Source organism: Mus caroli, unplaced genomic scaffold (genome assembly GCF_978045245.1).
Source record: "Mus caroli unplaced genomic scaffold, Mus_caroli_1 scaffold_13, whole genome shotgun sequence".
Lineage (NCBI taxonomy): Eukaryota > Metazoa > Chordata > Mammalia > Rodentia > Muridae > Mus > Mus caroli.
The window spans coordinates 86,981,401-86,997,751 of NW_028227268.1; the positions used below are offsets into that span (position 1 = coordinate 86,981,401).

The 16,351-nt window shown below is 41.8% G+C and overlaps 1 protein-coding gene across 11 annotated transcripts in view; it reads left to right on the plus strand.

Moving 5' to 3' along the window:
- Tenm2 (teneurin transmembrane protein 2) overlaps positions 1–16,351 on the plus strand; it is a 1,223,220-nt gene that overhangs the window by 839,876 nt on the left and 366,993 nt on the right. For all 11 annotated transcript variants that reach the window (XM_085829022.1, XM_085829023.1, XM_021175392.3 and 8 more), the window contains one exon: positions 14,501–14,710. In XM_085829022.1, the coding sequence (XP_085685148.1) occupies positions 14,501–14,710 (210 nt within the window). The remainder of the gene's footprint in view (positions 1–14,500; positions 14,711–16,351) is intronic.

The window sequence follows — 16,351 nt, forward strand, 5'->3', positions numbered from 1 at the left end:
TTGATGCCCTTTCTACTCCAACAGCCTACATAATACCTTCTGGTGCTGAGACAGACAGAAAAAATTATATTGAATACAGGCACAGAAAGACAAATGTCACCTCTCTCTCATATGTGGATTCTAGTTTCAAATATTTAGATTTATATTTTTTACCTAGAATATTGTAATTGCTTGGAAAGTAGAAAGGGCACATTAGGCGTGGGGTACCTTAAGGGAGCAGGGATGGTGGAACATAGATTAAAGGAAAGCAGAGAGGAGTGGTGCTAGAGAGAAAGAGTTTAAGCAGGCATGGAGGGAATGGGATGAAGGGGATGAGAGAGTGGGAATGAGTTAACCAAAACAAAGGATGTATGAAAAAGCCATATGGAATCCAACTACTTTCTAAACCTATTAAAATATAAGTTAAAAAAAATTACAAAGTTAAGGAGCTGTTGTGCTAACTGGATGAGACTGCTCCTAAAAGCCGTGGGCTATTAAACAAAACCCCAATGCCAGATGTAGGATATTTCCTTACGAATTAATGACGAAGGAGGTACCAGAACCACAAAAAAAAACCCAATATATCTTGTTATTCCTCCTCATTGCCCACCAGAGCTGGTTGATAAGACCTTATTGATAACACACACCTTCCTTGTGGGATATAGAGAGACCAAGCCAGAGCTGCATTCGGATTTTTATATTATTTTAGTATTATTTACTTAGTCTTGTTTTTATTTTTTCCTTCCTCAAGATAAAAGCTCCAAGAAAGCAAGATTTTTTTTGTTTGCTTGCTTGTTTGTTTTTAAAATCTCACAACCCTCATCTATACAGTTGAGGATAGCACGTATTAGACAGTCATACACTAATTATTGCGAAGACGGAATAAAGACAGGGAAGCAGAGAAGGGGCAGAGGAAAAACAGAGGGAAGAGGGAAAAGAAAGTAGTTTAAGGTCAGAAGGAGGAGAGGAGGAGGGAGAGGAGGAGGGAGAGGAGGAGAAAGGAAAGCATTTGTATAACTCCTCAGACTGGCTAGGGACTTGAGTGGAAATTCCCCAGTGTTCTTTATCTTCCTCACCATCACTCTGAGCTAGGTAGAAGCTATTTTAGCTTATGCACATGTCTGCCAACACTTCTCTTTGCAAACAGCATGACTAGTTTCCTGAGATCACAGGCAAGCCTGGTGGGGATAGAGAGCCCACCATTCCAGTTCCTCCCTGGGCATGACCTACCTTCTCCCTCTTCTCCATCGCACTTGCCAAATGAGGCCAGGAGTGAATCCTTACCTCCCAGGTGAATGGTAATTACTCTTTCCACCATGCTTTGAGATCCACAGATGAAAGCAGTCATAAAAGAAACAAAAAAAGGTGTTATTACATCGAGAATGGTTATAGGCCCTCATTTAGCTCTGGAAACTGATCAAGCAGGAACATTGAATCATGAGACTCAGACTGGCCAAATATTACACTTATTATAATTAATTTGAGCTTAAGTTTCAACATGGTGACATGTTTTCTTTAAATAAAGTTAAGTCCTCTAAGGATGCATACATCTATATGGGTCTTAATTTTCATCTGGGGATGAAAATTTTTTCTATATATTCAGAGGACAGAAGTAAAATACATCTCTGGATTCTGTTGGGAAAATACCCCAGCAAGTGGATTGCTTTTGAGCCATCTTCTACATGATCCTCTGTCTCTTTGACCCCAGGAGATTGTGACAAGAATGCTCACAAAATGATGGGGATTTAGAACAGACACTGAATTCAAAAGGCCTAGAATCCTTTCTCACTCATATCCAGAACATGGTCTGACTCTTTGATGACCAAGGCTGAGATAAATCCTTTGATTTATCTATTACCTTACAAGGGTGTTGGCCCTGATGTTATATCATCAAAGAACTCTCTACATGTTTTCCCATTTTGTCAACAAATATTTATTAATCACTTTCTGTACAGAGACTGTTAGGTATCTTGGAAGAGGGAAAGTTCATATTACAAGGATGTAGATTCAACAGCCTCCTAGACTAGAGGCTGGGTGCAATAGTTGTTTGTAAATGTTTGCAGAGTAAGTGATCAGGAGTGTGGTTAATACTCTGGAAATAATGATGGAGCACAGGCCTAAGGATTCCCTCACTTTGGGAAGAGCTCTTGGTGGGGAGGCCTACATAAAGCAGTATGTACAAAGCTTAATCTGTCTTCCTTAACTTTCATCATTTCTAGTAGTGACAGCTAAGCCGACTTGTGGAAGTCCATTTCTTCTTCCTTGGGTCAAGACTCAATTACCAGAGGATTGCTACACCTTCCTCTAACTCTTTTCCAAGATCAAGAGCTGTACAACCTTTAACCTTATTTCTAGTACCTACATCCATCTTAATTTTATCCCCTGGGCAACCAGTGTCTTATCTTGGCTCTGAAGATATCATCATCCTTGAACAGAAAGGATCAGCAGCCCTGATGTGCTCATACCAGCATAGTGTGCTATGGGAGCTTTATTCCTATGCCAGTTTCTCCTTCTGTCTCCCCCTTCATGAACCACTTCATTGTGGACCTTGTCTTTCATGGGGCAAGTGTGCACATCCTGAGAAAAAACAGTATTTCAAAAAGCATAGTTTGTCCAGTGAGTGTATAATGTTACATTCATGAATACGGTAGAATTCTGATTCAATTATATGATTTGCTGGGAAGCCAGAGTTTCTTTGTCTGAGTTTGTACTTTGGGACTTTGGGTTTTTTGCTTATCCCCCAACTTAAATATCAGAGAGGAATATTATTGGTAGTCAAATTCATCATCTTAGGTCAGCTGCCTGCTGTGTGGTCTGGAACAAGCCATTCCTTTTTTAAAAAAAGAAAAAAAAAGAAAAAAGCTCTATCATCAGCAACGTGAAGTGTTTGGTCAGTTAACAGCACTTAAGTTTCCTGCTAGAACTAGTATTTGATGGAGTTTGTGCATAGATGACTTTGACTTTCAATAGTTCAGTTTCTCGCTTGGTCTCCCTCATCTCTGGAAAAGAAACAGTAGCTTGAACATTATTCTAAATAAAAGAATTGTAGAGAGGGTGAGCAAAAGGTCATTTGTAGCCCCAAATTCAAGACTTAACAGCAGAATTACATGTAAACTGTGTGTTAGGCACTTTGTTCTGCATGTGTAAAAGATGGCCTTGTTTCCATAAGGAGAAAAAGAGGTGAGTATTCTGCCTATGTCTTAAGATGCCGACTCTTCAGTTCATCACCATGATGACATTCACTAGTTGCACATACAAGCCTCCTTGTGCATGACCACAGTGGCAATCCGTCGTGCTTCCTAGCTTAAAAACTCCTCACTCACTGAGACTTCCCAGCATTTCTACCCTGTTGGGAGTAGCACTTGGTTTGGCAATTAGGATTACTTGAACACAATGTCAAGACAACCCCATCCCCTGCGTTGTGTCCTGACAGTCATATGTTGGTTATGCCTATCACAGTCTCTACCCATGTCTCTAATTTTATTTCACTCTCAACTTCGTTGCTCTCTCGACTTCATTCAAAATTGCTCCAGATGCCAGGCAAATGAATTGCAGAGTGAGGAATGGAAGATGCTCCCAGTTGTAGACTGGTGAATGTTATTTCAGGACCATGGAGAGCAGTGCCGGCTTAGGTAGCCAGAAAGCTTTTTGTTGTAGCCAGCCCTTGCCTGTGGCATTGAGGTTCCATTCAGAACCCTACAGGTGGTAGGAATGACAAAATCTCTACAAAGAAGCTGTGCAGTGAGATCCCTTCTCCCAGGAGTGCAGGAGCCAAGCTTTACACCATGCCATTCAAAGACCAGATTGCATCTGGGCTCGGATGGCTGTCATAATGTCAGCCCACTTGGCATTTACCTTCTTTTCCCAGGCTGACCTCTGAAGATAGGGGCAGGCTCTGCGGGCATTGTTCTAACCATGCACAAGCTACAGCCATTGTTTCCTCATAGGAGAGCTGCCGGTTCCCTTCCAGGCCAGCACTGTAATTTTATCAACTCTGGCTCAGAGAAACCTATATTTATAATGCTAATTAGGAGGGCACACATTTAATTTGAGTGGAAGACTGTTTGTATCTCCCCGAGCCTGATAGCACAGGGCTCAACTGACAGCAGTCAGAAGCAAAGCAGGCCTTTCTCCCTTCTCCAAGTGTTTGAAACAGGGCTTACTCTTGCCAAACAATTTCTCTGTTGGATTAAAAAGAGAGAAAGAGAGATGGGGGAAGGGAGAATGTTGAATGCACTGGAGCTCAGAAAACTTTGCGTTGATCTCCTGCCTGCATAATATATTCCTCTGTGCACTGAGAAAACATGCCTCTTATGTTATCTAATTGTTTCCTGACACATTTAGCAACATTTCACACTCTTTAAAGTGACATTAAGATTGCTGACAGTGGAGGTACTTTCATTAGATGGGCTTTGAGTTGTAGCCAGTATGCACTGCAGGTCTTCAAACAGACTTGTAAAAGGCAAGGAAGGCATTATTTATGAAAATAGCGCCGTCACCAACACTGCCTGTGGGTGAGTATCAATTTTGCTGACATTGGTCAATTTAGGGTATGTGCATGTGTGCACATTCTCTCTCTCTCTCTCTCACACACACACACACTTTTGTGAGCTGATCGAAGACTCTATGATCCAGTGACCAATGGAAGTCTATGGAAGTCCTTCTGGTCACATCTTTTCAACCTCAACTAACCAGGATGCTGGCTCAAATATGAACCAGTTGTTTCACACCCAAGCTAGAGGCTGGGTAACCATGCACCTGATGCACAGAGAGCTTGGGCACCTGCCCTCGGGTATGACAGCCATTCTCCTCTTCTTCTGCCTTACAGCTTCTCCCTGTCCTCCTAAAACTTTTCAGGCCTCCAAGTTCTCTGCAATAATACACCATCTTCCCAGAGAGCATTCATAATGAGCCTTTGAAGTCAAGGCTCCCACAGAGCCACAGGGAGACATTTCTGAAGGCTCATTCTGACATTCCTGAAAAAAAATTAAGCCAGGCTTAGAGGAGGTGAAAAAAAATACAATTCAGATGGTACATGTCTATTAGGATACAAATTCTCGTTTAAGGCTGGCCTAATTATTGATTACCATGGGTTTGAGTTTATTCTCTATTTATGTGATAAACACCATGACCCAATCAAAACAGGGGAGGAAAGGGTTTATTTGGCTTGTAGGTTTTGGTCACAGTCCATCATGAAGAATTCAGGGCAGAACTCAAGGCAGGAGAGAAAGCAGAGACCATTGAGAACACTCTTTGCTGGTTTATTCCCCATGGATTGCTCGGCCTGCTCTCTTATATATCCCAGGACCACCTGCCCATGGGTAATGCCACCCATAATGGACTGAGCCCTCCCATTTCAATTATTAATAAAAAAAAAAAAACCACCCCCACAGACTTGCTTACTGGCCAGTCTGATATAGACATTTTTCTAAATTGAGGTTCCTTCTTCTCAAATTACCCTAGCTGTGTCAAGTTGATTGCAGGGGGCGGGGGAAGGGAGGGGAGCTAACTAGCATACCATGCTTGTCAGGTAAGCAACATAATATTTAAAGATTATAAGATTTAAAGTGAAGATGAAAACTCACTGCAGACCATAAGTTACCTCCACAGTGTTTGCCTTTCCAGCCAGACATCCTGCCTTGGCTCTTTTCTCTCTACAGTTCTAGAAGTGAAGGATACTATGTAGCTATATCATCTTAGCTTTGCTCATTACTTACTGTGGGTTTTTTCATACTTCTAAATCTCTCCAAGATTCAGTTTACTCTTTAACACAGGGATCAGCATCTGCCACAACATATTGATAAAAGGATTCCATTAATTCCCAACCATGAAATATACTACATGTATTGCCCAGCATGTTTTCATACTCAGTATTTAGGCACTATGAGTGAGTGTTAATCTCTTCACTGGTATGGGCTGCATTGTGGCTGAGACTCTTTAGTCTTTCTCTATCTGTCTTGGAGACTTTTTTTTGACTGATAGTAGTGGTAGGCAGATTCTCAAGACATGTAATCTTTACCATCTTATTAAGGACTGTCCAACAAGGAATAGGCAGACTGTGTGAATGTTGGCAGCATAGAGATGAAATAGTTCATGAAAACATGCTGCCCAGAGCTCATGTTTTATCTCTGCTGTCCCTAAAGCACATAGCAAAACACAGACATACGGGTGAGAGCTGTTTGCTATCTGCAGACAAAGCCTTGGGAAAGGAATGCATCCAATAACGAGAGTAAAAGCCATTACCATTTGTAGAGTGCCGTAACATTTGCAGTGTACTTTCATATATGTTATGATTTAATCCTCAAAGGGTCCTGAAGGGGAGTACTACATCTATCTTCTTCCCTTTATGCATGATAATAATACTTACCATTTACTTCAGAAAGTTCACATAAATGTCTCCGTTAATCCTTATAATAACTAGTGAAGGATGTTTACACACATTTTGTTTATCAACAGTTGAGCACAGAGTAAAAAAGAAAGAATGGAGAGAGAAAGAAAGAAGAAAGAAGGAAGGAAGGAAGGAAGGAAGGAAGGAAGGAAGGAAGGAAGGAGGGAAGGAAGGAGAAGGGAGGGTACTTGTCCAGAGTCACCTAGTAAGTCAATGAGAAAATGGAGATTTGAACTTCAGTGTGGCCCCATACAAATTATATCATCATACCAACAATTGGTAGCTCATACTAATCTTTTAATAAAGATTTGTTCAAATCTATCCTCATTTCCTTTGAATGGTGGCCTGAGCCCTAGAGCCTGAATATCTTACTTTGAGTTCTTCTTTCCTTTCAACTTACAACCCTATGTAGTTCAGCTGTTTTATCCTTAAAACAGGATGATGTTGCCTGCCCCAAAAGTTTCTTGTGAGATTAAATATGAGAATATTGACAAAGAACGGAGAGATGACGCCTGTGTATCAGGAGGGCTTAATTGATCTTGGAAATTGCTAGCATGGGTTTTTCAGTCACATTTCACTCAGGACCACAAAGATGAAGTAAAAGTGAATGATGCATTATGATATGACCTGAAGGATGTTTGCTTTTGGAAATTAAACTTCAGCATGGACCTAGGGAGTTTTACATCTTTCTGTAGAACTTTTCTTACCACTAACTGCCTTTGACAGCAATACAGTTGAGTTGGGTCAGGCAGGGCAGGGATACTTTTCAGTGTGTACCTTGTCTTCTGCATGTTTTTTCAGACACTCTACTTGGGTGACTAAAGCACCCATATGAAGTAGTAGATTGATGTTCTAAGCCACTTGGTTTTAAATGGGCAGTGTATATTTAAAATTGGAGTCAACTCTGTTACTGCCATGCCCATGGTATTATAATAAGTAAACTTCCTTTTTTAAGTACCTAAAACCAAAGACAATATCTGTCCCCATAGAACATTCTACCAAGTGGCATTGCATACCAACAAATAATATGCCTCACCCTAGAGATATTAATGAAGGTACAAATAGATTTTCCAGGCAGGAAGTGTTTAAGGAGGTGGGAAGATGGCTCAGCAGTAAAGGACAGTTTTGTTCTCTTGCAGAAGATCTGAATTTGGTTCCCAGCATGCACTTGGGGCAGTTCACAACAGCCCAGGAGATCAGAAGCCTCTTCTGGCCTGCATAGGCAGCAACACACACACACACACACACACACACACACACAAATCCTCAAAAATTCATTTAAAAGAAAGTGTATAAAGATCCATAACATGTTAATAAAAAGCATTGTCCCTGCCTGAGGAAAGATTTGTATCCTCCGAAGAGTAGGCGGCATTGACTCATTACATTTTACTTCATGAATATGAAAGGCATGGCATATGGCATAAAGCGTTACAGAAAGCATTAAAAAGTGAACTCTAACCTCCAACTATAACCTGATCCGAATTTTACACCTTCTGAAGTGCAGAGCTGCTTGAGAGGTGTGATGTATAAACACACAACCTGGTGAGATGTAATCGCAAAACCCAAGTGCACACACCCCCAAACTGTGAAGGCAGTTCATGCTGGTGCCCCTGCACGAGGCACTTTAACTGGGGCCAGTCCAAAGGCACACCTCCCTCCCAACAAATTACATGTAATAGCTTGTGTGCAATCAGTAGGGTTTTACCAGAAACACCTGAAAATAATTTGTTTCCATCAAAATTCTTAACAGGGTGAGTTTAGTGAAACATGAGCTAAGGAGTCAATTAGGTCTTACACTATAGAACACATACACACACACACACACACACACACACACACACACACACACGCACACAGACACACTTTCCACAGTGTGATATAGAATAAAACAGACCCTGTTTGGCCAATACTACCTCATTGAGAGGACCTAAGAAGACCAAAATGGAGAATCCCTGGGTGAGAGCTCAACCTAGGGCTGTACTCTAGCATTCTCCCTGTTGGGCTCCCATGTTTAATTCCCACTAATACTTGTAAATTGATTTGCTTGGTGTTTACATGTGGGCAAAGGAGAGCTTTTCACTCCTAATACATGGCTCCCCTTTTTTCGTTTGGAATCAAACACTGGGGCTTGTGTGTGTTAGGCAAGTTCTATACCCAACTGTTCTGCCCAATTCTAGTCAATTTTTTAAAAGGCAGATTCTGATATTTAGCACATGAGAAATAAGTATCTGCTATAGTTTGGGAGGAGGAGGAGGAGAAGTAGGAGGAGGAAAACAATGAAGCTGATGACGCACTGACTAGAACCACATTATATATTCTGACCCCAAGCTATTCATTACACATGTGACCTTGGTGTTTATCAGCCTCAGCACCACTGCATGAGAAGATGGGACCGACCATTCTTCCTCATGAGGACTATCCTGGAACTTGGAAGATACTTAGTAGCCTCCCTGACCTCTCCACTATAGGCTTAACAGTTTCCATTCTCTAGTGTGGTGTCTGTGTTCTGAAAATCATTTGTGTACTAGGGAGGTTGAACTAAGGAAATCCTAAATTCAAGACCAGCCTAGATTACATCTTGATACAGTGGCTAGAGGATCTGACTAGCTTTGTTCTTTAAACAAACATTTAAGATGTAGGCAAGGCATTCAGTACCCAGATCAAGGTGTATGGAAATGCTGATGGAAGTTGGAAGGTGCTTTGAATTTCTCTCCAGTGCTGGGCACAGTAAAATCGCTATGCACGTGCCTGATTGGTAAGAAGTGGACAGCTATCTGCTGTCTCCCTGCCCTTATTAATGAAGAATGTGATTTTTATTAAGTCCTCAAACTTATGGTACCATAAGAGATGTTCAGTTTTTGGTTCCAGAATGTCTGTTCCCCCTTATAAATCACTGACTCTTTGCCAGTTGTCACCATAGCTCTTTGCAGGAGAAGCCTGGAGAAGCAGGAGAAGTCAGTGGTTAGTCACCTCCTTTGGGATGAATTCCATGGTGCATTCCAGAATAGCAGCAATGTGTACTTTTTGACCACAATTCTCTGATGTAGGCAGTAGTAGAATGCACCACACAAGGCTTGGGGGGTCAGACAATTTGGGTTCAAACCACAGATCTGCACTTGCTAATGGGGCATTATTTGGTCTCAACTTCTCCTACCTGTGAGTGGGAAAAAATGTAATTCGTTCATGAAAACTTTTAGAGTGCTAAAAGAGAAAGCATGTGTGAAATATTTAGTTTAGTTCTCAGCATAAAGTAAGATCACACACTATGAGAAATTGCTAAGGGGCGTGGTGGGTAATCCCATTGCCAACTTGATGAACTCTTGAGTTGCCTTGGGGACTAGCCTCTAGGTGGGCTTTGTGGGGGGGGTTTCTAGGTCAGGTAATTGAGTTGGAAAGACCTACCGATTATGAAGAGTGGGGTCCAGGGGCTGTGCATTCCTTGCTTTCTGCCTCCTGACTGTGGATGTTACATGATCCACTGCCTCAAGGTCCTGCTATCATGACATTCCCACCCTTTGAACTAAGAGAACAAATAAGCCCTCCCTTCCTTAAGTGGCTCTCTTTCATTAACTATTTTGTCACAGCAACAAGACAAAGCAACGATCAGAGAGGCTGATCAGATTTATATTTGTTCTGCCTTTTATTTTGTCATGACTTAAGCATGTCTCTGTGCTCCACCAAATATCCTGACACCCCATCACTACATAAATCAATTATATATTGCCTAACACAGAACACCTTAATATCAGCTCACCATTCATCTTTCCAATGAAAAAGAACAAGTCATTTGAAGTGAATTTGGGGAATTGCTCTCCAGCTCATCCTCCTGGCATAAATGAGTGAATATATTAAAAATGGCCGAGCAGAGCATCAATTTCACAGTTACCATTTATTGTTTGGGGAGAATGAGAAGAAACTGCAGCCTTTTGAACTTGTTGGACCAAGTCTGGATCTAAATCTGTCTGAGCAGCAAAATGGCACTGTAATGGACACAATGGGAGTTGGAGCAATATTCTACCACCACAGATGGTGTATGATGAAGCTTTCAAGGATGACTGCAGTGGGTGAAGACTGAGAGCCTGGAGCATGGATGGCAAATAAGCCGTGTACATCTGCTACCTCTCCTCATCCATGTCTATGAGTTTTCTAATTGATGATGTCACTATCTTCCCACTGGAAGACGGGGCATACCAGAATCCTCCACATGGCATTACAACAGCCATGAGCCATCTATCAGACATTGCATGGAATTGCTTTGTCTGGCTATCACGGATTTTGTTTTACAAGTGGAAAATAATACAAAACTTTACTCATATGAAAACAGACATATTAGCAAACTGAATTAGTCTCTATGCTTAAGGATACAGGTGATCCAGTCATGTAGATAATCGAGTTTGATTTACATCGGAAAACCCCTGTGCATACACACTTGCACATGGGCAAGACCATAGAAGCTCAACAAATGACACATTGCAGGTCCCTCTTTGCTTTGTAACTATCAGTTCAGTGCTGTTTTCTGTACATTTGCTGGGGAACTTTGTGCTCATTCAAAAAGAAACTGGAGAAACAGTTGGGAATAAAGAGCATCTGCCATAATCTAGGAATCAGGCTGGAGCATACCACCTGATTAGCTGCCCACCCATACTAAGGCTTTCTGTAAGGTAACAGAGTCCACAAAGGGAGCCGCGTAAGTTCCAGCTCTCTCCCCTGTACTTTGGAACCTGTTTGCATCCACACAGATGGTCTCTGTCAGTTGGAATAGTCAGGGGCAATATGCATTCCTAAGTGAACAAACTTAGCAAATGACCTAACAAACAGGGAACAGCACACTGTCTGACTCAGGGCAGATCTAGTGATTCTGAAATTCTCCAAGTAGTGATGGCTTCCAGGAAGCAGAACAGAAGGAAGTACCAAAGCACAATTTAGGAATTAAGAGGTGTGGGGAGATAATGGGAGTCACACAATTCTATGATGCATAGTTACAGTACACGAAGCCAACCCCAACACTTACACCGTGTTGTGACTCTTCCTCTATTGTCAGTATTTGTGGATATTAAAAAGCTCTGTTGGCTGGACTGTATGAAATGACTTCATGCTAAACAAAAGTCCCAGAAATTCATAGAAAGAATGATTCCACCTATCTGGCTCCTGGAAAACTGCACTTGAGGTGGAACCTTAGCTCCACCTCAGTCACTTGCTCAAAGGAATTTTTAAAAATTGGCTCACAGCCATTCTTGTTCTTCGACATCAAGTTCCAGTTTGCCTCAGTAGCACACACTTGAAAGCCTTTTGATTACGTTGTGGCAATCTCTCCCTACCTGAGCCCTGCTACTAAGTGGATGTCAGCCCCGAGTACACAGGTCCCAGTCGGGGCCATCTGCAGTCAGAGAGTATCATCACTGTAAACATCAGAACAATTGACAGTGAAAACCTGGAGCTCTATAGGATAATAACTGCTATGTGTGGTTCACACACAGGTTCAACTTAAGATTCAGGGGAAGCCCTGGGATAGGGAGGAGCTATACCTTGGAAGTATCTCTCTTGCATACATTTCCTACCCTCTATGTAACATTATCATTACTATTTATTATTGTTGTTTATTGTTATTGTTACCATCACCTTATCACCATGCTGTTTGAGCAAGCACCATGAGTAGATACAAGGTGGATTTGGGAAAAAGAAGCCCAAGGGCAAGCCCAGCTCTGGACATTTTCTAACTGTTGAACTCAGCCTCTTTGTTTCTGCTTCTTCGTCTATAAAATGAGAACATTCTATTCTCATGTTTTATGGGAATATGTGGTCATTCTAGCACAATGAGATTGTTTTGAGGATTAAGAAATATGCAAGGAAACAGAGCATGCCGTGAGTGACAGAGCAATACCATGCAATAAGCAGTGATAGTTACAATGGTGGTAGTTATAGCATCATTGTTAGAACATCTATGAGAGAATTATTGATTCAAGGCTGGCATTGATTCTGATAAAGCTCCAGAGCACTCAGCCTAAGCACCTGACAGAAATGCCATGACTTACATTGCTCCACAACAGCTATGAATTTACTGAACTCTTCAAATTATTCCATTTACCCATTGACAATGCCATTGAGTTATTGGGTAAAAAACTTACTATTTAAATTTTAAGGCTGGAGAAATGGCCTCGGTGGCTGAGAGCAGATATTCCAGAGGACCCAAGTTCAGTTCCTGGTATCCACATTGGTCAACTCAACTGCAACTCCAGCTGAAAGCGATCTTACACCCTCTTCTGACCTCTATGAAACACTTGTAGATACACATAATTTTTAAAACCTCAAACTCACTTAAACTTCTTTTATCTTCAACTTTGTGGCACCTCTGTCCTTCCAAAGGGCACCATGCTGACAGTGGTTTGATGCCTCTTTATGACTGTTCCTTCCATTCTCTCTCTTCAGAGTCACTTGCATTTTCTTCAGAGACTTGTTCAAGCGTCCACTCCTGCCAAAACATCTCCTTCTTCGGCCCTGGTGGTACCCTATCTTAGTGCATTCCACCATCCTGCTTCTTATCATCTGAACCCCCTCTGACTCCTCACTAGATCTGAAGGCAGAATGGTGGAATCCTTAGGACTCAAAACAACTGCACATGCATTGGTTGAACCAAAACCATCCATCCAGGGTACCGCATAGTGCAGTTAATAATAATAATAAATGAGGAAATACAGTTATGAATGCAGCAGCAGCAAGTGCTGGTATCTAGCAGAATGTCTGAGTGCACCTCTGTGTGTGCAGTTCTTCAGGAAAGTATAACTTTTCAGGCATGAACACCTCTCCGAATCAAACTGTTCATCTGACTCTCCAGTTTCCCTCCACATCTCAGTTTCATGGGCTGCTTCTCCTGGCTCATATTCCTTAGTTTCCTTGCAAACAAACCAAACAGGCAACAATTAAAATGACCCTGGGCAGAAGGGCACAGTTGGCAGAATGTGTAGACAGAAATTGTCATTGCTCGAGTCAGTGTGAGGAGCCTGTTGCCGGTGAGGAAAAGGTTCCGACGGTCATCCATATGGAAGGGACCTTCTTTGCCTATGGTCACCTCCAGGTTATTCCCCCTCTCCTAGCCTGACTGCCATTCATTATGGCATAGGGCATCCCTGCTTTATCTCACAGGAAGTCCTTCACAATATCCAAATAAACCATGTGATGCAATGAATGATCAAACCACTGTCATGGCAATGCAGGCTCTGTCTGTCCACCTGTTTTCATCTCTTACACTAAGCTAAAGGATTTGATTTTTTGTATGGCCTCTTGATTTGTTCACTGGGGATACAATTTTGAGTACCAGGGACTAATAAGGTCTATGAGGATATTGAAATGGGCTGATGGGCTAGAGAAAGTAGTTCTTGTTTGAAGCGTGCAAACATGGAGAGCTTCACTGAAGAGAAACTGAAGTCTTGAGAATACTGGCCAGGCAGTAGAAGCAGGGAAGAAAGTGGGAATGAAACTCTTTGCAAAGGGGGGGGGGGTAGTTTGACATGTTCATGCAGAGGAAATAAGAATGCCTGCTCACTGGAGAATAAAGAGCCATGTGGGAAGGGTGTCCTCTTGGTAAGGGGGTGAACACCTATGATCCAGAGAAGGTAGGATAAGCCCAGAATCACAGGAGGAGAGGTTATTATTTCTTCCCTTCCATACAATGGAAAGCAATTGGAGGGTATCAAGAGGATATGAGCTGATCTCGACCTGGGAAACGTCATCTCAATGACTGTGGAGAAGAGACGGGGACAAGGGAGAATTGGTGGACTATCTCTCAAGAGTATAAACAGGAAGACCAGCAAGGAGATGGTTCAGGGAGAGATGGGGAGGACTTGGAATCATAGCAAAGGAGAGAGAAAGAACTCAACTTTTTCTAGACTGATTTCACTCAAATGGATGCCCTTTTCCGAATTATATTCATAAAGTATGAAGTATCATACAAGCAGTGGTAATGCAGTTGAGCTGCTTAAGAAACACCATAACCGTTCTGAAAAGTGCATCTGGAACATTAAATATATATATATTATACATATATATTTGTATTGTGAGCTGGTTTCAATGTAACTTTCTTAAGATGCTCTCATGACACTCATTGCTGACCTTTGACCCCTCTGTCCTCTTTCCCAGGTCGTCCCATTCCACCTACATCCTCGTCTAGCCTCCTCCCATCTGCTCAGCTGCCTAGCTCCCATAATCCTCCACCAGTTAGCTGCCAGATGCCATTGCTAGACAGCAACACCTCCCATCAGATCATGGACACCAACCCTGATGAGGAATTCTCCCCCAATTCATACCTGCTCAGAGCATGCTCAGGGCCCCAGCAAGCCTCCAGCAGTGGTAAGGAAACTCTGTGGTGTCTAACTGTGTGGTGTTTTGTGTTTGACATTTGTGAGTCTCCAGCAAAATGACAACCATTGAAACAAAGGCTGGGAGAAAGTGGTGTGGGGAGCACCAAGGTGAAACGCATTTGTCATTTTGTGGCGTGGTAGTTCTAAGAGGCGTCTGTTGAAGGTCACCGCCGTTGGAGAGGTTTTCCTGGTTATAACAGGCTCTGGACCTCCTTCTGAGGGAGGAATTTGCCCAGGGCTACATGTGAAAGCATGCTGGATTCAAAGGTGAAGTGTGGGGAGACACTGGAATATTGAATTTTGTATTACTATGGTTGTGGTCATAGCTGAGTGACCCTGGACACCCTCACATGCCCCATCCCTGTGCCTCCCAGTTCTGCTGTTTTTTATCATTGGCTTCTGACTTCCCCTTGCTTGTTTCATATGGTTTTGTGATGAAAATGTGTTCCCTTGACATGAATACTGAATTCCATGCCAAGACTGAAGTGTTTGGGGTGTGACCTCTCTGTGACCTTCTGCTTGTGCCACTTCACTTGAATTTAATGAGCTGATCATGAGGCACTGTGATAAACACAGCTTCTAAATTCAGAGTTCTTGTTTGGGTTTTCTTGTTCACAGAACGGAGGGACTGAACACTAGGTTCTGCTCCACTTTTGAGGATTTTTGTGCCTCAACTCCTACTCTCCAAGTCTTAGAAAGAATTGGCCAAAGTGGAGCAATAATCAGGCCTTATTTTGGATTCAGTAATTGGTAGACTGTTCACCTGAACATAAGAATACAGAAGAGGGCACACTTACCTAGGGATTCGGTATCCATGCCCCGGGGGATGGGGAGTATGGTACTAATTAGTTGCACTTGACCCAAAGCTTTGGCACTGCCTTCTGAGCTAACTGCTCATGATATTCATTAACACCGATCATCAAAAGCAATAGAGATGCCAAGAATTCTCCCTGCGAAGATCTCTCTGGCTCTATCCATGAATATAAGCTACCAGTGGTCTCAACCTCACCAATTATAGGGGACCGCCTAAGTATATTAAGATGATTCATTTGGCAAATGGACCAATCGAATGCTACTTATGATGGCCCATGCCCTTATTCAAAGCCAGGCCTGATATATTTAGCAAACTCATATTCTTTTTTTTTTTTAAATTATCTAATCAAATCTCTCATCAAATGAGCAATCCATTGTTGATATTATGAAGGCCTTTAATCTACCATAAATCTTTATTAGAACTCATCAGAGCTTCTAGTTTGAGAGAAATGTGATTATGGCACTCTTAAAATGACATTACATCATCGGGGTGATTGGTTTATCATTTGGAGAAGAGACATCAATCATAACTAACATAACCACACAGTAAATGAATTCAACCTTTCTACCGCAGAACAATGACACCGTAATTGCTCAAAATCAGGCTTAAAATGAAATCGGAAAATGCTCTTTCTTCAAATATGATGTTAACTTAATGGAATATATTATGAAAAATCATGTTTGAGGAAATTCTATATAATTAAAAATATGTGGAAATATATTTCCTTTTTTCTTTCATCAGAACCTGATTTTAGCTTCAGCACTATATTTTTCTCTCTGTTTTTGGTCTTTTTTCTTTTTTTTTCTCTTTTCTTTT